Here is a 23028-nt window from a genome sequence, read left to right on the forward strand (position 1 = left end):
TAACAGCTACCTTATGCATACGAATAGCCTACAACTTAGCTATTTGCAGCTCCCTAAATACAATGGCAAGCAGTTTTATAGAGGCATTCGCGTTTTCCATTTGGACCCACAAACTTGCTTAGCTATAGTTGCTAGTACATATAGAGCTACCTGTTTCCACTTTCAAAGTGTATGGCAATATTTCAGCTAAGTCAAACAGTTAGAAGATGCTTTGGAAGTTTAAAACTTATCGTTGTCTTGAAGAGCAGATTCCAGCACTCTGCTAGTGGGGGAGGGGCAGTGCAGCGTCTCCAGCAACACAGAGCTGCCTGTGGACGCCTGTCTGTAAATAATGCCGGGAAAAAACTATCGGCAGACGCAGCAGCCGTGTATCGGCCGATGCCGATACACGTACAAAACGCAAATATCGGCCCGATATATCGGCCGGCCGATATATCGGTCGATCACTACCCATATCCCACCTCAATGGCAGCGCATTAAGTTTTGTGCAAGTACATAGTGAAGACACCTAATATAAAGTGTAATTTATGAAAAGTACTATTATTATTAGATTTTTTTTATTTGATATATATTCTTTATATATAATTAAAATGAAAAAAAAATTATGCCTTTTAATTGAATTCAGAATTGCATTTCTATCAGAATCTTACAAACTTCAGTTCCCTCATGAAATTCTAGGGGTTAATGAAGCCTGGTTGGGAAACCCGATAAAAGCCATAAAAAGCCATAAAATCGTGAAAAAGTCTTGTAGAATTTGACTTACATTTTAAAGACTACTTGGCCACCCCGTGATTGTGTGTGCATGTGATTTTGTCAGTGCTCTGTTGCGTGTAATTTGCTACCTTCCCATCCTTCACTGGACGTTTGAATTGATTTAGCTTGTAACATCAAAATGGGTTCAATCGTATTGGAAAAAGCACGTTTGACTGTAGTGAGTGTGTCAAATCTAAAAACCGACTATAATCTAATGTATACTCTATACTTGGAAAATTAAGTTCTGTTGATATGATTTACATTTGACGTGTGTGAAGTTCATGGTTTTTCCTTATTAGCATGTCTCAGTCTTGAGACATTTTTGAAGCGTTCATACATTTGAAGCGCTGTCTTGTCGCTAAATGCTGATACTCAGCAAGCTTGTGTCCTGGTGAACAGCTCAGGCATTGGTGTGTGCGCTCTGCATCCAGGATTGGTGGCTGATAAATGAAAACCCTCCCTCGTGGTCTCTCAAGTGAGTAATAGAGCTCGAAATTTCATTTTGCAAGCGACTGATTTAATGATCCAAAGGGTAATTAATGGGCTGATTATCTTAATGTTAAATATGGCCAGCAGCAATTAGACTGACCTCCCGCCTGTCAAGGTCTGGGCTACTCTCGTCTTTCAATTAGGGGCCTGTTTGGGGGGTGTGAGCTGGAGGTAAGGGGGAAGAGACGTGTTGTCTTCCATACCTCTTTCTCCACATGCATCATTCCTCGTTCTCCAGGCTGGAATTATGTTTTAGAGTGATCACACCCAGACAGCCCACCTGGATCCGACTAGAGAAATAGTATGCCGTTTTCAGCCTCTTTCTTTTTTCCTTTTTCTTCTTGACCCACCTATTTCTATAAGGTTTTGTTTAGCATTTAGCCTCAGCAACCTCTGCCTCTTCTTCAAGCCTTCACTGTTAATCGTCTTTTAAGAGAATGTCAAGAGTTGAATTAATGGTGCTGTATGTTAGCTGTTCTAAAACTATACTTGCTGATTTGGACACGCCCCCCTCTTTCTAAAACCCCGCCCTACAAGAATACTATTGCATTTTAAGCACTGTTTAACCACAGCGTCTGTCTTGAGGAAATTAGGAAATAAAAAAATGGTCAAGCAACCTCCATTGGACCACTTGAGATAAACTGACCCTAATGCCTAAAACTGTTTGTAGCTTTTAGCTTTAATTAATTCGAACAAAACAATGTAGAATTTTTATGTTGTCCATTTATCGGTTATTGGATTTAGGGCAAACATTAAAAAACATTTTTTTTTTTTATCTGTTTAAAAATCCTTTTTTGTAGTTTATTGATCCTGTTATAATTCAGGACACTTAAATCAGTGATATCTGTCACTTAATAGGGCTATTATTGAGCCATTAAAACATGTTCTCTGTATTTAGCTGTTTGCTTTAAAGCAAAGGGAAAGTTTCTTCCTGTTGCCTCATGGGCTGCTTGGCCGTTATGTGCGATTGAGCCCGAGAGAACCTCTAAATATACCCATTAACCTTTTACTGCCTGGGATAAATTCACACCTTCTCTGCCTCCAAAACTCTATGAGGTCGCTCAAAGACACCGCTATGGGCTTATTTTTGGGATTGTTTGTGACCACACACACACATTCACACACACTCCCTCATAGGCGATAGGTTTTGGCATGAGTGCTCTTTGTTGGCAGCTAGGCCATGTTGCAGTCTCATTTTTTTAATTAGTGTGGTGCTGCCATGGACACCAGAGCCCCCTCTCCCCTTCCTCACACACTAGGTGCCGGACTGTATTAGCGGGCCAGGCAGGGTAGGAATGACAGCTCTGCTAATTGCGCCTCGTGGTGACTTATTGGGAGGGTGGCGCTCGCTGGCATCTCACACTGCCAACCCTCAGCAACACTCTAACGTTTCGCAGCCTGTCACCAAGCGTGAATCTTAAAGTGTGAAATACATGCATTGTGTGCGTTTCACACACCCCTTTGTTCCAAGTGCATGTTAGTGATATACTTGTTTTCTTATGTTATCAGAGTGTAATCAATAGCAGAAAACACTATTAGATTTTTACTGATTATAGTGGAATGCTACAGAAATTAGTTTTTTTTTTGTAGGCCAAAACATGGAAACGATTATTTTAGCACTTCTGGTTCCATCGTCCTGAAGTCAATGTTTTTTTTAATGGGTTTTTGGTTAAATGCCTGAAATAAGGTCTGTGGTGAACACAAGTTCAAGGTATTTTTCACATTTTATTCTGCGACATTAAATGTATCAGTAATATCTCCTGTGATTTTTATTATTATTATACGATTTTTTATCCTTTTGCTTGTCTTGAAAAAGGCGTTTCCTAACAAGTGAATGAGAGAGACTAAATAAGTTATTGGGTATATGAAACGTCATCACACTGATCAGGTAAACTCGTCTATACACTAGTTGTGTTTATAATCATGTTATTCTAACTCAGACTTTTTTTATTAATAATGAAATGAAAGAGCTACCTAAAGCTTAATGGTGGTGACATTGAAATCATGTGACCATGGTGTAGTTTGTTTATAGCCTACGTTTAGCTAGAGTGTATTTAGGCTTCAAAATTCATGAAAGTTCATTTGTGAAGATTGTTATAATGAACCAAATGTGTCAGGGCTTATAAGCACCGAGCTTATTTTTTGGCAATAATCCAAAAGCCAATGGACAAATCCTTTTGTGTTTTTGTTGAGGGATCAGGTAAAAAAAAAAAAAAAAACGAAAAAAAAAACGAAAAGGTAAAGTGTAACACCATGATAACTGAGCTTTAACAACACAACTAAGACCTTAATGTAAAGCAAACCAGCTAACTTACTAACAAACTAACTAACTCTCTTTTCTCTACCATGGCACAGTCTGCATGATGATGGGTGGGTGAAGGTGGGTGTTGATCTGCAGACTAGGGTGTCTAACATCTGTTTTATGGAATCCAAGAAACTTCCATCAGACAGCTGAGATATTGAGCTCCACAAACCGCCTGACTCCCATAGCCACATGCGTCATCATGAGCAATGTCTGGCCTATAATAATTCAGCAGTAAGTGGCTAAAAAGGAGCCTCTTTATGGCCAGATATCGGTCTCTGAAAGGGCAGAGCTAACAGATTTCAAATTAGACCCGGCTCTTAATCTGGGCTGGGGTGCAGGTGTGCGTCCCCAAAGCTGAGATCAGATTGGGCCCTGGGGACGGATGAGGGGGGTGATTTGGGGAGGCCTGCTGGGCTTCATTCTTCCTCCGATCCAGACGTAGACGGAGAGCGACGTACTATTAATGTCCCATGAGTTACTCGCATAATGTTACTCGTTGAACTTAATCTCTTTGTGGAAAAGGAAAGAAGAAGAATCACATTTTAAATTTCAACATATGCTGCGCACCTTCTTACTTGTCTGTACCTGTCCTTATCGTTTTCCTGTCAGTGCGGGCAGGCATTCAAGGAGGTCCATTTCTTCAGCATTAACTGTCTGATCCTGCATTGGTCAGCCTCTGACCTCTTCCCAGTGTGAAGACCGGTGAAATGAGCCAGCTCATGGCCTGCATGTTAAACAGCTCTTGTGTCGTTATCTTTCTCCTCTCTTTTTCTCTTTCTCTGACAGAAAGCACTGCGCAAAATGTTTCAAATAATTGGCTGCCCCATTCTAATTCATCTGTAAAAGGACTTCTTGATTAGATTAGTCTAATAGACATTATTTTTTACATGACTGCCTACCATTGCCCGTAATCATGTCCCAACTAGGTTAACAAGCCTTCCAATTTACTATTGACATTAAACTGGCTGACAAGAGCCAATCAGAGCACGGCGTATTATGAAGAGGACTGATAATGTGAAGCAAGAGGGCATTTAATGCCTGAATCATCACATTGTCTACCTTTTTGTCCAATTTAATACAGGATAAATAATGTGGATGTATTTGTGTGGATTTTTTTCTCCCTTTCTCTCGCTCTGTCAGTGAATTTTCTTTTGGAGTTTTCATGTTTTTTTTTTATTCAGGTCAGGAAAAACTATATATAAATATCACATTTCATTATTTCTTGTTTAAATACCTCTTTTTGAACTGTTTAATCTGTTAATGTGAAAGCCAGACGAGAATGTCAGCTTTTCGAAGCCTTTGTTATTGTGCAGGTTCGAATATGGGTTTGAATCCAGCCTGCGTCACATCCTGATTCTGCACTTCTCCCATCATACATGGATCTGATGGGAGCATAGCGAGTACAGATAAAGATCAAGCCCTGTGCGGTTTTACGGATGCTTAGCACATTTCTTTTCCATCTCTCTCTCGCACATACACTTTTTTTTTTTTTTTTTTTTTTTCTTTCTTTCTCTTTGCCCTTTGGCCCCCATTTGCATGCTGCCACTGAAGCGTTCTGATCCAGTTAATGGAACCTCGTATGAGTGTGGCCCATTGCCTCCAGTGGGACTGATTTGAGTGTGGCGCAGGCCAGAGCTCAGTCAGAATCAGAAACGCTAAGTGCCCGTAATATTAAAAGAAGCGCTGAGCTTAATTATCTGTGTCTATCCAAGGGCAGCTAACGACTAGACTAGAGAGGATAATTGATTTCAGGCCCTTGTTTTTTCCTTGTTAGAAAAGGGGGTGGGAGGGGGGGCAGGAACAGAGCAGCTCTTGGAGTAAAATTGTCCCTTTGTGGCCTTATTCACGTCATGAATTCTCTCTGTCATTGACGTTTAGTTTTTTGGGGTTTTTTGTGTGTTTTTTTAGGGTGGTGGTTTTCCATTTTAGAATGTGAATATGGATTAGAAATTAAGAAAAATTTGAATTTTTTACAGCACTCTCTTTGGGCAGAAAGACATAAGAAACAATATTCCAAGTGTAAAAGCCAAATATATACTGCGGCTAACTGCGTTCTGCGATGGGTTGTGCGCTATCCGTGTGACCGAATTTTTGTCATAAGGTGGGTACGCGGACGTCCACGTGCAGCCCAATTGTGTGTCCGCGCGGACAACTTGAGCGCGTGACTTGAGCGCAAAGTCCACTAGATGTGCACCAAACGTGTCATTCCACACTCACGGCTGTATAGGTCGAGAGGAACGAGGAAAATTAAGTATATATCCGGGCGTTAATCCAGTGAAATAACGTTATAAATAATCTGATATTGTTGTTTAAAACCCTGTGAGGAAATCACAAGAGTGCAGTGTCTGTTGTGTTTTTCACATTTGAGAGCAGGATCAGCAAAAAAGACCAGAAATTCTGCAACACGTGACTTTACACATCAAATTGGCATACATGACACATATTTATGCACCAAAACCAGGGTTTAGACTTTCATCTATGTTGAGAAAACATCAGAGCAACTAACAAATCGACAACTTTGGATCTTGAAACATTTACGCATAGACTTTTAGATACATTTTAGAACATTTTCATCATGTCGGGCATCACAATGCAGTAACACAATGACATATGCATGACCAATGCTGTTCAAAAGTTTTGGATCGGTATGATTTTTTATGTTTTTAAAAGAAGTCTCTTCTGCTCACCAAGGCTGCATTTATTTGGTTAAAAAAAAATTTATATTGAGAAATATTATTACAATTTAAAACAGCTGTTTTCTGTTAATTTATAGTAAAGTGTAATTTGCTGAATTTTCAGCATCATTACTCCAGTCTTCAGTGTCACATGATCATTCTAATATGATGATTTGATGCTCAAGAAACATTTCTCATTATTATCAATGTTGAAAATAGTTTTTTACATTTTTATTTCAAGATTATTTGATGAAAAGAAAGTTCAAAAGAACAGCATTTATCTGAAATAGAAAGCTTTTGTAACATTAAAGACTACCTTTCAAAAGTTTGGGGTCAGTAACAAATTTTCTTTTCTTTTTTGAACTTTCTAAACATCAAACATGTTTTTACACAACTGTTTTCAACATTGATAATAATGAGAAATGTTTCTTGAGCATCAAATCATCATAGAATGATTTCTAAAGGATCATGTGACACTGAAGACTGGAGTAATGATGCTGAAAATACAGCTTTGATCACAGGAGTAAATTACATTTTAAAATATATTAAAATAGAAAAGTTATTTTAAATTGTCATAATTTTTGTATTTTAAATCAAATAAACGCAGCCTTGGTGAGCAGAAGAGACTTCCTTTAAAAACATTAAAAATCTTATCAATCCAAAACTTTTGAACAGCAGTGTATATAAGAAACTATTGTAATCAAATCCCACCGCTTAACAAAATCTGATAACTTACTACTGATTGGACACAGGAGGCTTATTCGAGACATGTAAAAGGGCTTGAGATTTGTGTGTGCCTCTGTAAGTAAGGGTTAAAGCACTGAGATGAATGAGCTTGTGTGTGTCTGCTTCTGCGCATGTGCAGGTAAATGTGCACTGCTGTCTGTTTGACAGATTTAGCCTGTCAGAGTTCATTACCTGTGAGTCAGTAGGACACTAATGAGCTGAATTAGTGGTATAATTAGCCTGAAAGAAAAGAGCATCAACGTCGATCTCTTCTCTATGAATTTCTCTCTCTTTTGTTTTACTCGGCCAAACCTGAAATTTGGTGATCTCAGTTGCACAAGGTAGTTTGCATCTGATATGTGGTCTGTGTGAACTTTGGCAGAAGTTCAGAGGTGTGTGTTTAGGGTAGGCGATCTCTGGGGGCTGTGGCAGCTGGAGGGCTGTCCTTTCACGGGACGCTGCATTAGCCGACGCCTGTCAGTGTTGGGTAAACAGCCGCTGGCTTTGAGCTGGACAGGAAGTGCTGGCAAGTGGGTAAACACAAGCCCACAAAGTGATCGTCCAGGAAGAACACAAAGCGCATTTGCACTCACAAACAGGAAACCGTCCTGACGAGGGATTGATGTAGACTCCCGATAATTCCCCCATGACCCAGCCTGTTGCATTCCAACGTCAATGAGGCTACTGTCTCACCCCCCACCTTCCCCTCAGGTAAATGTTCCAAAACGGCAATGCAGCACACTAATGAAGCTATCACGCAAACAGCTTTACAAACACAGTATCTGCAGTTTCCGTCAAAATAACACTGACTACAGGTATTGTTACTGTTATTTAATCACTTTTAAGAAACAATTAAAATAAAGATTTTAAAGATTAGTACGTTTTAATGGAGATAACACATTCATTTATGATTTTACAGTATCATAGTCAATGACGTACATTTTTTATTAATCTATAATTTTTTTCAAAAAATGCATTAAACTTTCAATTCATACATACATTGACTTGAATTCATACATACATACACATGTGATGAACTTGTTTTAATTTCTGAATTAAAATTCATTTTGATAATTTTGGGGGCATAAAGTTTAAAATAATGAATGATTGTTCCAATTGCATAATGATGAAAAACTCATTAAATGGATGAAATTCTTGGGAAGAAAACACAAGGTATTTAGATTTTTATTATTATGGGGTAAAAAAAGCAAGATAGAAAAACAAACAAATATATCATAAATATCTTAATGTGTTTGCCAAATCATAACCAACAGCAGGAATAAACAGAAAATGATGTTACAGAAATGTCAATAAGTATGTTTACAATTCAGATTTGATAGTCAGTGTTAGCTTTTTGGTAAAATGTCTTATGACACTACCCCCAGAAAACTTAAAGATACTAAAAATATTTGAAACAATTATTTAAAAAATATACTTTTTTCTTAACAATATAAATGTACACTTACACTGAAGGTATTCAAGATGTAAGGACAATATGTTTTTACTTTTGGTTTAATAGTTATACCACATGACATATTTAGTAATTTAATTGAAATTTTGTTCAAATTTTGTTTTTGAAAGTCATTATGAAACCAATATGAATACGAAGAGAGCTTTGTACATGCATTTTAAACTATATATATATATATATATATATATATATATTTTAAAATAAGGTTTCTTTATCTTAGAAAATCGTATTTGGCACTGACCTAAAAATTATGGTTGTCATGGTCAGTTTTTGCACACGTGTTCTCAAAGGGCCTGATTGAGGGAACTATACATTGTTCAGACGTGTTGACTCATTGCAGACAGACATTTTGGATCTAACTTGAATGGCCAGTAAATTTTAATTAAACTCATGCTGAAACCTGCAGTCTGCTAGTAGCATTTCTTCCCCTGTTGGTCTATAGGAGGATCTTTGTTGACATCTTTGTACGCATGCGCGAGTGGTTGTGTGGCAACAAAACAAACAGTATTGCGGGCAGTAAAGACGCGACGAGCATTTTCAAGAGAGTTAGCGGGCGAAATCCACAATATATAAGCACTTTAACATCTGAAGACCGGAGGAGGTTTGGAGAGAAGCTCAAAATTTGTATTGGTGACAAAATCGAAGTTATTCAAAGCCCATATGAGATCTGGGATGACAAAAAAACGTTGGTCCGACTTGCCCGTGTCTTGGCCACCAATCTGCTGGGGAGACATTTATTCTTATTTAATAGAAACCCCTGGACCCTTCACTCATGAAAGATTAAAGGCTTTCAAAAGTCTGGAGGCCTATGATTATTTTGTTTTTTCGAAAAGTTGGGCCGATCTTTTCTGCCAAACAGAAAGCAGTGATCGTGCTAAAAGCAGAGGTTAGAACAGCCTTTTCTTTTGCTTTTAAGTTTTGCGATCCAGAATAGCCCATTTTGATGTGAGGAACATAGTCTGGGTGCTGTGGATCGCGGTTTGGGACACCTGAATCAGAACGCGAAAACATATGACTCGGTTGATTTGACTCAGTTTTATTATTTTTTTTATTCAATCTTCTATAAATACATAGTCACTAAGACTTAGGCCTACCATGAACAAAATGAGCCTCACAAACTCGATCAGTAACGTTAGCTGCAGGAATCCAGGCTTTCTTCGGAGCGTCCAGGTTCAATCGCCTAATTGCACGCAACCATTTCTTTCGTTTTTCGCGATCCTTTTCGGAGGGAATTCGAAAAAACTTTTTATCAGGCCCCCAACGAGCCGTACTCGACCACACAGCAAGAGTGAACCATCCTCTTCTCTAAATCCTCCTCCAAACGTGCAAAACAATCAAATTACAGGTATCTAGCGGTGTTTCCTGCCACACGATTCCCATGATGCAACGCGACAAACATAAACAATGACGTCACAAAAGATCCGCCTATAGACACTCACACACACATAATGATACACGGTCATGGAACAGAACTGCTAATTAATTCAATTAGTCGTATTCCCATGTAAGGACAAATTCCCAAAGATTCAGATGAGGTACTAATGATTTGGTGTGTGTGTGTGTGTGTGTGTGTGTGTGTGTGTGTGTGTGTGTGTGTGTGTGTGTGTGTGTGTGTGTGTGTGTGTGTGTGTGTGTGTGTGTGTGTGTGTGTGTGTGTGTGTGTGTGTGTGTGTGTGTGTGTGTGTGTGTGTGTGTGTGCGTGCGTGCGTGCGCGTTGAAGCGCGACGCCCATCCTCTCCCCTTACACTTGTCACCATGACTCCTGAACCCTGTTTTTGTTGTCTTTGCAACCATGTCACACCCATTTACACTTCCATTTATGTGTGTATAAGTGTGTTTGTACATGTTTAGAGTGACCTAAAGTCAAACGATAAACGCTATTGTCTTCCTCAAGGTTTATAGATTGAGCAGTATTTAAAATCAAAACTTATGTTAACCCAAAACAGTCCCAAAAAAGCTAAGCTTTTTTTTCGTTAGCCAGCCGGGCTTGGCCCTTAGCAACGCTGCTAACTGGGGAAGGCATGCGTTTCAGAGGGCAGTGAAGTGCTCCACATTTCCTCTAGACACAGAGAGGCAGAGGGGCAGTGGGGAGATCCTGCCGAGCCTCTTCCTCTCTCTTTTCCCCTCCTCTATCTCCCTCCTCCATGGCTCCCAGGATGCTTTGTGTGGGGGCTGTGGTCCGTGGCCCTCGTGCCAGCCCTCTCACTCACCCTGGGCTGACCGTCAGCACCCGGAACATTCCGTGCTGCTAGACCCCCCTCTCGAAACACACACAGTTAATAAAATTCTTCAACTTTCCCACAGATGCTGTGGCTTTTCTCTCCTCCTCCTGTCTCCTCTCTTCCCTGTCTCTCCTTCCTGCTCTTTCATCCCATCTGTTTTTTCTTTACTTGTCCTACTGTGAATCAAATGATCAATGCTGGAAATTCTGTAAGAACTTTAAGAACAATAAGTTTCTTGATACTATTTGAATCATTTTATACATATATATTATATACGTGTATGTGTATATATATACTTTTTTTGTTTTATATATATATATATTAGTCTTAACAAATTGCTTGGACAGCCCCTTCCTGTAATGTTCAGTGTCTCTTGATTAGAATTAACTGCAAAGTGAACCAGACTTTATGCTGCTAATCAAATGTCTGGCTGTAGTTTGACATCAACAGGTGATTGTTACTTGTCTTTTTCCCATGTGTGCCATGTTTGTGCGTGCGCGCGTTTGTGACTGTGAGCCGTGATGCTAGCTGTGACTTTAGACAGATAATCTTTGAGTGTGCTGTGGGGGGTTCAGGTCCGTCAGCATGGCTTTGCTGCTTTGATTAAGAAGGATGTCACTAAACCATCGATCCCCTGGGCTATTGATTACCTATTTTCATCCATCTGCCTCTCTGATAAAATGTTATCTCCTCTGCACTCTGGCCCCTGACATCCATACAAGGCTAATTTGTAATCGGGGTGTCCGAGTTTAACCCTTTGAGACACACTTGAGTTCATCTTTCAAAGCCCATCATGGCTGTGGCTTCCTCTATTACAAGCAGTGGATAGACCATATCAACTTGGGATTAAACAAATTGGGCAGTTTTTATAACTAAGCATAATATTTAAAATGTATTTTAATATATATATTTTTTTTATTTAAAATAATCTGTGGTTTCTAATACATTTAAAATGATAGATCAGATTCACACACTAGTGCAATGGTTCAAAACCTTTTTTGACTCTTAAGGCCTCCAATGTCCTAGACAATATTTGAAGGACCTCTAGTCTAAGCTGAGATATATCTCTGGTTACACATATTTAGGGCCCATCACCAAGGTGCGAGGACCCTCTTGGAATTGCCCTGTTTATTATTTTTTGTGTTTTGGGCATTTTAATTAATATTGTGTTTTTATAACTTAAAGCAACACTATGTAGCTTTTCAACCTTCATAATATATTACCAAAACCCTTGTGATGGTACATCGACTTACAATAGGTTGAATGACACGACTGCCATAGCCTGACGGGGTCTGTATCGCTTTTACTGGCACTACGTAACTTCGGGGTTCGGGTAGTAACCTGAGCAGCAACGGACAAAAAAAAAAGTCTGAAGTAAGCCTATGTCTAAACGGCGTGTACAAGTTTGGTAGGAGCTACATTCTTGCAAGTAAATAATACATGATTAGATGGACAAAATTATATTTTAGGCTAGGTAGCCTAATGACTGCAGGCTGATAGTCATGTTTGTTTTATTTTTCTGGTGAAAGTGTCTTGCCTCAGGCTATAATGCAAATCGATTTTTCAACTTTGCAGATTCATCTATGGTAGCTTAATATTATAATATTGACGATATATGGCTATTACCTACCACACAAACATTGAATTGAATTAGCATTCTGTAAAACAGTAGCCAATTGGCTACTATAGTGACGCTGGCTTGTAAACGTGAGCTACGCGATCTTTTGGCGTTTGAAACAAATAATAAAACCCATGAAATTATATTCATATGACATGCTGAAATATATGCCACTGTACCTGGGATGAAGACATTTCACACGCAGACAGTCTGCCCAAGACGTGAGAACTCCTTCTGTAGAGTTCGGGGGTATTGGCTTGTCAACAACTGCACTTATCCCCTGTTGTTACCATGACAGATTTTACGACCGCAGTAGAAGACAATACTGTTTCCCAACTGTAGGGGGACCCCGAGAGTAAAAGCTACTTGGTGTTACTTTAATTTGAATCATTTGAACACTTATTGGGGCCCCCATTGAAGTTTGCCGAGGCCCCCTGTTTTATAACCATTGTGTTGGTGGTTGATCTATATGGGTTTTTTTAATGGCCAATAGACAATATCATTCCGTAATATACACATGAATAAAATTAAATGTAAATGGATGTTTAATCTAAAATGAATGAACCACATGTCAGAGCACGTCACGTGATGCATCTGAACGAATCACATTGTCAGAAATTGACATCAACCAATGAGATTTCGCTTTTAGAGTTAAATGTCCCATTGTTCTTTCACGATTGGTTGCTGATAAGAAGGAAATTACCATATTTGGATCCGACAACATTGTACAGGAGAGAGAGAGTTTTCCAATGGATTCCAATGTCATCACATTTTTCTGTGATGACGGTGCAGACAGCGATCGCGGAGCAGCATGTTGATTTAGAACGCCAACTTTTGTTGAATTTAGGAGAAATCTACAGACGCAAATAGACAAAGTGTAGTAAAGTAAAGACCTAAATGTGTATTTTGGACTTTTTTTTCACCACAAGTCTGAAAGAAGACATGTTATTGAAGACAAATAGCCCAAAATCTCAAAATTGACCAAAAAAGAAAAAAGATGGTTCTCTTACGAGAGGTCTCTCGTACTGCGTAAGATATCTTACGCTAGGGGAAAATCCTTTTCCGCGAGATATTGAAGCCAAAAATTATCCTTAATTTTGTAATAATGCAAAACGCGTTGCAGCAGCAATGCAGACATAGGCGAGACAGCTCGCGCGCCTATTGGCTGCTCTGCGGCAACTGCAGCAGCCTATCGAGCGAGGCCTGGCGTGACGTCAGACCCAATCAGGGCACTTCGCGCCCGCTGCGTCACGTCCCGCCGAAATGGGCGTGGTCTAGGCCTATAAATATCGCTCGCAGGCAGCTATTATCTGATTTTTCATCCTTCAAGCGAAGCACACGCATCGCTGGAGCTGGATTAGAAGCCGCGCCGTCGAGAGAGAGCACCTTCAGCGGGACGAGTCACTGAAGTCGCTGGCCGCGCCGCCTTCCTTGCCTTCCTGCTGCGCTTTCCGGCATTATATCCTTTCTCTGCTACTGTGTTTATGTATGTGTGTGTGCTCGCCGCCGCGACACACACTCCCATTGCACTAAAAGAGCTGGGCGTCTTTTTCAAGACGCCCCTTTTCCTGATCACGCAGCTCTCGCACTCGCTGACGGCGACTGCCCTCACTGCGAGTTAGGTACTGCCTATGGTGACTCTGAGGACTCACCTGGCATCCTTCTCCGAGACTGCTCCTCCGCCCCCCCCCCCCCCCCCCCCCCCCCCGCAAAGCTTGCCGGTTCGCCCGCTTGCCTTGCCTGCTTGGGGGACGATACCTGTTCTCCCTCTGTTCGAGCCGCGCACACCGCGCCGCTCACAGAGGATGTCAGGAGCGGGCGGTCACGGGGCTAGCTTTCTCTCTCCCTCTGTTCAAGCCGCGCAAACTGCGCCGCTCACAAGGGAGGCTGGAAGCGGACGGTCGGGGTTAGTTTTTCTTTACTTTATAAGAAAGCTACCCTGCCTTCTGCGCCCCATTCATGCGTCACTCACCGGCGAAAGGAGAAAGATGTGTTTTTTAGTCCCTCCGAGGATGGACTGACCTTCAATTTCTCATACATATTCCCAGTTCCCTGATCGTGCGACTGGAAATATCAATATTGCAGCAGGCGAGCCTGTTTTAATACAAGCGCGCCTGCAAGCATACGCCGAAGAAAGCATGTGACGCTCTTATATGCTCGTGCATCCGAAAACCTTTGCGTTCCCCCCCTGTGGCTCAGTGGCGGAATCATTGGTTTTTCCCACGAGAGACCGGAGTTCGAATCCCGGTCTAGCGGCAGTTAAAATTATGCCGCCAATGCTTCGCTCTGTCAGTTCCCTGAAAAGCGACTGCAGACGTGCATTTTGCAGCCAACGAGCGCGTTGCACAACCCGCTCGCCTGCACCCAAACACCGTTTCTATGGTTTCCGTGCGTCACTGGCGAAAGGAGAAAAGAGCGTTTTCTGGTCCCCCCGCGGATGGACCGACCTCCTCTTTCTCGTACATTTCTCATTCCCCTCTGAAGTTCGGGCGACTGGAAATGTCTGTATTGCAGTGAGCAAGCCTGTTGTAATACACGCATGCCTGCAAACAAACGCCAGCACGTTGACGCTCTCTTATAATACTCGCGCTAACTGAGTTACAATGTGTCTCCCCCTGTGGCCCAGTGGCAGACTCTCAGGTTTTTGCATGCGAGAGACCCGCGTTCGATCCCCGGGTCTACCGGCAGATAAAATTATGCCGTCAATGCTCGCTCTGTCAGTTCCCTGAAAAGGCGACTGCAGATGTGTATTTTGCAGCCAACGAGCGCGTTGTACAACCCGCTCGCCTGCACCCAAACACCGTTTCTATGGTGTTCCGTGCGTCACTGGCGTAAGGAAAAAAGGGAGTTTTTCTGGTCCCGCTGCGGACGGACCAACCTCCTTTTTCCTATACATTTCCCATTCCCCTCTGGAATTCAGGCGACTGGAAATGTCAATATTGCAGTGAACAAGCCTGTTGTAATGCACGCAGGCCTGCAATAAACGCCAGCATGTTGACGCTCTCTGTTTCTATGGCAACTTCTCGCTCGTTCAGTTCCAGTAAATGTGACTGTTCCAGTGTATCCTGCAGTAAACAAGTCGGTTCTGTCACCCGCTTGCCTGCACACAAACGCCGTTTTTACGGCTACCCAGATAAATCCCATAAGTGTGAATTTTTTCTGGTGTCCCGGCCACGGCCGATGGTGCTTTATGTGTAAGAAGAATGCCCACTGCCCAGTGCCCATCTCTACACACAAGCACAGCCCGTCACACAGGGCTCGCGCACATGAATCGGCTCAGACCGATTGCGCTTCAAACATGGTGAATGTGCCCACTAACACCACGTTATGCATGTCTCACGGTTTCTGTAAAAACAAAACCAACGTGCACTCGCTTCACGCAAGCGAACGATGCTTTCGGTGTGATAAATGTGCCCGCTGTCCCGCGCCCACATCCACACATAGACATGACAGTTCCCACGGGAACCGCCCAGCCCTCCCCCTCGCGGTTAACCACCGCAGAGGAGTCGAGCGCGGGCAATCTGCCCGCTGTCATCAGCGCGCCCCATGCCTCAAATGTCACGAGCGACACGCTTGTGTTACAGCACACCGAAGCTTCTCCATCGCTGAGCGAGCGGAGCGCGCTTCGTATTCGACCCCTAGCTATCCATGCAGACGCATGGGCAAAGCTACCCGGGGTTTCGAAGTGGGTGCTGAACATTATAGAAAGAGGCTATTCGCTGCAGTTTCGCCGACGCCCTCGCCGCTATGTGGCGCGAGTCGAGACCACGGTAAAAACAGAAGTAGCACATCTACTTCGAGCCGAGGTGACGAAACTATTGAGCAAAGGGGCCATAGAACCTCTCTCTCAAGATCAGAGCGAGGGAGGGCTATACAGCAGATACTTCCTGGTACCGAAAAAAGACGGGGGTCTCAGACCCATACTAGATCTAAGGCAACTGAACAAAGTGCTTGTGAAGCGACAGTTCAGGATGCTCACGACCAGGCAAATCCTTGTGCAGATTCGCCAAGGAGATTGGTTTGTGTCAATAGATCTGAAAGACGCGTGTTTTCAAATACAGATAGCGTCACGTCACAGGCGATATTTGAGATTCGCCTTCGAGGGCCAGGCATATCAGTACACAGTCCTGCCGTTCGGTTTGTCCCTAGCACCCCGTACATTTACGAAGTGCATGGATGCGGCGCTCGCACCCCTCAGAATGAGAGGCATGCGAGTGCTGAACTATTTGGACGATTGGCTGATTCTAGCGCAATCTCGCGCAGTGCTCATAGAACACACGACCATTTTACTCGATCACCTCGAGGATTTGGGTCTGAGTGTCAATTGGGCGAAGAGCTCCCTGTCTCCCAGTCAGAAAATATCTTTCCTGGGCACAGAACCGGACTCACTATCCATGATAGCGCGACTATCACAACAGCGCGCGGTAGACATTCGACGCACAGCGAACTCTTTTCGCTGCGGCGCGTCTGTCCCGCTCAAGAGATTTCAGAAGATGATAGGTCTCATGGCCTCAGCATCGTCAGTGCTCCAGCTGGGTCTGCTCCGCATGCGCCCGCTGCAGTTTTGGCTGAAAGCGCGAGTCCCACGCGAAGCGTGGGCACCCGGTTTGCTTCGCCTCAGGGTCAATCAGAAATGTTACAGCTCTGAAACCCTGGAAAGCGAACGACTGGTACCAATCAGGTGTAAGCCTGGGGACTTCCCCGAGGGTGAAAGTGGTGTCCACGGACGCGTCCACCTCGGGATGGGGAGCGCTGCTCGAGGGCAGACCGTTCTTCGGCCAGTGGTCAGAACGGGAGAAGCTCCTGCACATAAACTGCCTCGAAATGCTGGCAGTAGACAACGCACTGACGCGTTTTTGTCCCCAAATAAAAGGTCACCACGTCTTGGTCCGTTCGGACAACATGTCTGTGGTGTCCTACATAAATCGCCAGGGCGGCATCAGATCCGAGAAACTGTACAGGCTGGCAGAACGCCTCCTGGTATGGGCTCAGTGCAACCTGCGCTCGCTCAGAGCAGCGCACGTGCCAGGGATCATGAATATAGGACCAGACAGACTGTCCAGGAACAATGTTCCGGCAGGCGAATGGTCTCTACACCCACAGACAGTCCAACTGCTGTGGAAGAAATTCGGCAGAGCGGAAGTGGACCTGTTTGCGTCTCAAGAAAACGCTCACTGTCAAGAATTTTTCTCCAAGAGCAGGAGCGCGCTGGCCCATGTGTGGCCCCGCCGCCCGCTCTATGCTTTTCCCCCCGTCTCTCTCCTGCCTCAGGTGATAGAACGGATCAGGGAAGAAGGATGCTCAGTACTGCTGGTAGCACCGTTCTGGAAAAACCAACCTTGGTTCCCAGCCGTGATGCAGTTAGCAAGTACTGCCCCGTGGCCAGTACCAGTGAGGAGAGATCTCCTCTCACAGGCCCGCGGCTCGATCTGGCATCCTCACCCGGAACTATGGTCCCTTCATGTCTGGGCCATCAACGGGTACATGTTGGACTCCCTAAAGGAGTATTAAACACGATCACGCAGGCTAGAGCTCCGTCTACAAGACGACTCTATTCTTCGAAATGGTCAGTGTTTTCGGGCTGGTGCACAGCCCGTGGTGTGTCACCCACAAACTGTGATGTGACGGAGGTGCTTTCCTTCCTACAAGAGCTGTTGGATGGGGGCAGGGCCCCCTCCACGCTCAAAGTTTATGTGGCGGCTATAGCAGCGTTCTCAGAAACAACGCTTGGTCAGTCAATAGGAAGGAACGATTTAGTCATCCGCTTCCTTAGAGGAGCTAAGAGACTGAATCCTCCCAGACCTCCCTCAGTCCCCGTATGGGACCTTTCTACGGTTCTGGAAGCCATGAAAGGTGCGCCATTTGAGCCTTTACAGTCAATCGATTTGAAACACCTGTCTTTCAAAACGGTGTTTTTGCTGGCTCTCGCTTCAGTGAAGCGCATAGGGGATCTGCACGCGCTCTCTGTGAGCGCGGCGTGCATGGAGTTTGGGCCCAATGACTCAAAAGTTATACTCAAACCTAAGCACGGTTATGTTCCAAAATCCCTCAACACACCGTTTAGGGCGCAGATTATCTCTCTGTCAGCCCTACCGGTCCCTGATGAGGAAAGAGACGCGAGCCTCCTTTGCCCAGTCAGGGCATTACGAGCTTATGTGTCTCGCTCGTCTGTTTTCAGACAGACGGAACAGCTCTTTGTTTCGTTTAGCGGACGTTCTAAGGGACTAGCCGCGTCGAAACAGAGCCTATCCAGATGGATAGTTGATGCTATAGCGCTGGCATACGCCTCCAAGGGCATGCAGTGCCCTTTGGGTGTCAGAGCGCATTCCACAAGAGGCATGGCCTCTTCGTGGGCCTGGTCAAGTGGGATTGCCTTGCAAGATATTTGTATGGCGGCAGGCTGGGCCTCCCCGTCTACATTTATAAGGTTTTATAACCTAGAGGTTCCCGCCCTGCAGGCCAGGCTGCTGTCGGTCTAAACTACCAGTATTATCTGACCTGATGCGTTCAGCTCAGAATGCTGCGTTTACTGAGCACAGCTCAATTTTCGACAGTTTAAAGCTGGGCAAACTGTGTAAGACCCACATTTTTTCCCATCAGTTCAGGCCGTACCCCGCCCTGTCTGTATGATGAAATTTGCGTCCCTTCGACGCTACTTTATGTGGAAAAGTGAGGCTGCACCCCTCCTTCTTCCCGGACTCTCTGTGAGTTCACTGAGTGATTGTGCACTATATGTACCCCGGGCTTTCGCCCTTGGGTCTTTGGTGTCAGATCTCAGCATGCACGGCGTTTTACACTGGGTCCCCTAGCGTAAGATATCTTACGCAGTACGAGAGACCTCTCGTAAGAGAACGTACTCGGTTACTAACGTAACCTCGGTTCTCTCTAGAAGAGGGAACGAGTACTGCGTATCTTGCCGTGCATGCACACGCTCTGGTTGCTTCGATGATGAAAAACCAGATAATAGCTGCCTGCGAGCGATATTTATAGGCCTAGACCACGCCCATTTCGGCGGGACGTGACGCAGCGGGCGCGAAGTGCCCTGATTGGGTCTGACGTCACGCCAGGCCTCGCTCGATAGGCTGCTGCAGTTGCCGCAGAGCAGCCAATAGGCGCGCGAGCTGTCTCGCCTATGTCTGCATTGCTGCTGCAACGCGTTTTGCATTATTACAAAATTAAGGATAATTTTTGGCTTCAATATCTCGCGGAAAAGGATTTTCCCCTAGCGTAAGATATCTTACGCAGTACTCGTTCCCTCTTCTAGAGAGAACCGAGGTTACGTTAGTAACCGAGTACGTTTTACCTGCTGTGTCTCCCCTTAATGCAAAAATCCTCTGGTCTCATCCAACTCCAGCATATTCAGTTGTCAGACACGACTGGAACTTCAAACGGGACCGGGTTCTATGGTCAGATTAAACTTTTTTCTTTTCTTTTTTTTTAGCTTTTTGGTAGCAAACCCACCAGATGGGTTTGGTGCACACAGGGATTAAAAACATTTACCCAATGTGTACGATTAAATATATTGTGGGCCTATTTTTCTGCTGGAGATCTTGGACATTTTGTTCAGATGGATAATATCATGGATTCTATCAAATACCAACAGATAACAAATCTGCCTCTGCTAGAAATCTTATGGACTTCTATGGGCCGTGGTTTGATCCTTCACCAGGACAATGATCCAAAACAAACTTAAATATCAACACAAAAATGGGTCACTGAGCACAAAATTAAGGTTCTGTAATGGCCATTACAGTCCCCTGACCTGAATCCTATAGAAAACTGAAGAGGAGAGTGTATCAACAATGGACTTGGGAATTTGGATTGTCTGGAGAGATTCTGTATGGAGGAATGACCTCTGATCTCTTGTCAGGTGTTCTCCAAACTCATCAGACATTATAGGAGAAGACTCAGAGCTGTTATCTTGGCAAAGTATTTAATAAAAGGGTTCCAATTATTGTGTCCAATGTGTATTAGAGAAAAACATTTATTTCATAATGAGATTTCCTCCCATTTTTATTTTTACTTCAATGAAAGGTTAGATTTTTTTTTTTTATAAAAGGTCAAAAGTATTAATGCAGATTTATTTTCACAGGCTTCTTATTTCATATTTACCAAGTGTACCTATAGCGCTGACCAAGACTGTAGAAGTACAGTCCATTCAATATGTCGTACATTTGTGTGCCTGTTCCTGGAATTGTGTGTTGATCATTCAAATGAAACATTGAAAATTCATGTTCCCACAAATCCTACACTATACTTCTCCATCACAACGTAATTTTCATTTATATCAAATTAAATGTGATTTCTGTTTGTCAAAACCTGAAAATGGAAATGACTCCATTGGTGTGTTAAGTCAGACTTTAGTCCTGACATCTCTAATCATCGTGTGTACACTTTGTTCCTGTCCAGATGCTCCTGGTGAGGAGGAATTGTGACAGTAGGATGTCTGTTCTTTGGTCTCATGGGTTGGGACTCCCCGATGGGCAACTGTGTTTTAGGGAACAGCTCAATATCCTCTGCCCAACTCCCTTCCCCTCCCCGGGGGTATCAGAACTCCCTCTTCCCCTCAGATAGGAGCTGAAGCTGAACTAATCCTGAGTTGTCTGAGAAAGGCTGTTTACTCTGTGGGGATTAACAGAGATTAAGTGCTATCATAGCACAGTTTGAGGAGGGGTGCTGTAAACGATCCAACCATTTCTGATGGCCCTCTTCTGTTTGCTTTTGCTTGGTTAACTTGTCAAACACACACTCACATTCTTAAGGCCCCGATATACTGTATTCACGGCAAAGTTCTTTTTTGTTCTTCATTTAGGTGTCAAAATAAGTTTGAAATTCCTTTGCAGGAATTTGTGCTGCTCATTTTTTCTCTCAATAAACAATTAAACAAAACAGCAGTTAATAAAACAACGGATCATATCAACATGGATATGTTTGCATGAACTCTGCAAATCGGCACTTCACTCAAGTCACGTCTCGTTTATTTATGTCACGTTATACAATAGATTGCTTTAAAGCAAGCAGCTTTGCAGCATTAAAAATTGAATAGTGTCATTTTCAATTATAACTAACTTCAATTCATCTCTGTGTAGGCGTTCGTGTGTGTTGTGCATGGCATTTTTTTGTAACTGCGCAGCTCTGCTTCCGAATAATCGAGCCGATTCTGGCCGAGCAGGTACATCTGTACAATCTTACAGGCACCCAGTTTGCGCCTGTCTTTAAATGAATTGCTTCCATTTATAAAATTAGCCTACAATAGCAGAAATAAGCCTTTTTGAAATGAAAATAAAGGTCCCTGTTTAATACAAATTTCATGAAATTAAATAAAAATGTAATTGAAAATATTTAGGAGATTGTTGTTTAATTTAGTTTTATACATAATGTTCTCATATCCATATATTTTGTTCTAATGTCACAAGTAATAATCTCAAGGTTTACTGGATTTTACACGATTCTTTGGTTCTTTTGTAGCGTGGGTTTGGCGAAAAGTGTAATAAAAAAACAAACATCGTCACGTGTGTACCTTACTACTTCTCACCGCTGCTTCCTGATGGTTTAGAGAACACTGCGAGTCGGCCCCTGATGTTTCAAAGAGTAGTGCGACGGCAAGCGCGTCAAAAATAAAAGCCTTGTCTGTTTGGGGAGGAGCGTGCGCAGTTAGCGGAGCCAGGCGAAAGTATAAACAAGGCTTTACACGCATACATTTACACAAACACACACAGCAACCATTCAAAATGTGGAGGTATTGTTTCTGTACTGCTCAGTATATTATTTTTTTTTGTGTAGTAAAGTCTAGATGCTGCTGTGTGTAATGGAGATGTGAGTGCTAGTAAATGTTTGGCGCTGTGCTAGAAATGAAATCGAAAAGCAGTACACGAATCCCATCAAATTTTAAATGTCATTTGGAATGAGAGCCAGATCAAAACATGCCACCGGTGCGAACCGCGTGTTGACGGCCCCGCGTTAATTCAATCTTGAGCCTAACTGTAGATTCTGTGTGTGTTGTTTCAGAGAGGAACGTGAGCGCTGGATCAGGGCCAAATACGAGCAGAAGTTGTTTTTGGCATCGCTGGTGTGCACAGAGCTGTCTCTAGGACAGCAGCTACTGCGGGCCACAGCGGAGGAAGACCTGCGCTTCGTGGTCATACTGCTGGCCAACGGCTCCAGAGATGAGGTCAACGAAACCTGCGGGGAAGGTGACGGCCGGACAGCCCTGCACCTGGCCAGCCGCAAGGGGAATGTTGTGATCACGCAACTGCTCATATGGGTAAGAGCTACAGCGCACACTCGTTTTATCACAGCCAACTACTGGCCAGGGTGTGTTTGAGTAAAGACCTTTTCACACCAAACGTGAAACCTAAAAGCTCAACTGATCACAAATGTCTTTCTACACCAAGGGTGAATATTTGTCATGTGCAGTGTGCATCACTCCTGTCTGATGTTTAACACTTCAACAGTTTCTGCAGTAAGAAAATGGAACAAATAAATAAATAAATAAATAAAACAATTTCTTTAATGATGAAATTGAGTCTATAAAGTGTTTAATAATTAAATAATTATTGGTCAGTATTTGTGTTTTCCTTTTTTGATTCATTCTGAAGAAAATAAAATATCTTGTGTTTGTATGAGAGAAGTAAAGATAACTATTGCATAAATATACCTGACAGTAAGCCCATAAAAGCTCTATTCAAGAATTTTGCATATTTCTAGTGAAGACATTAAGCAGTAATGTGCAGATGGAAATGATGGATAACCGATAAGGGTTTTTGAAA

At 43.1% G+C, this 23028-nt stretch overlaps 1 protein-coding gene across 4 annotated transcripts in view; it reads left to right on the plus strand.

Moving 5' to 3' along the window:
• The window catches only part of agap1 (ArfGAP with GTPase domain, ankyrin repeat and PH domain 1), a 217092-nt gene that overhangs the window by 189845 nt on the left and 4219 nt on the right, over positions 1-23028 (plus strand). For all 4 annotated transcript variants that reach the window (XM_082136709.1, XM_082136710.1, XM_082136707.1 and 1 more), the window contains one exon: positions 22268-22523. In XM_082136709.1, the coding sequence (XP_081992835.1) occupies positions 22268-22523 (256 nt within the window). The remainder of the gene's footprint in view (positions 1-22267; positions 22524-23028) is intronic.

This window comes from Leuciscus leuciscus, assembly GCF_965113295.1.
Source record: "Leuciscus leuciscus genome assembly, chromosome: 14".
Taxonomy (NCBI): Eukaryota; Metazoa; Chordata; class Actinopteri; order Cypriniformes; family Leuciscidae; genus Leuciscus; species Leuciscus leuciscus.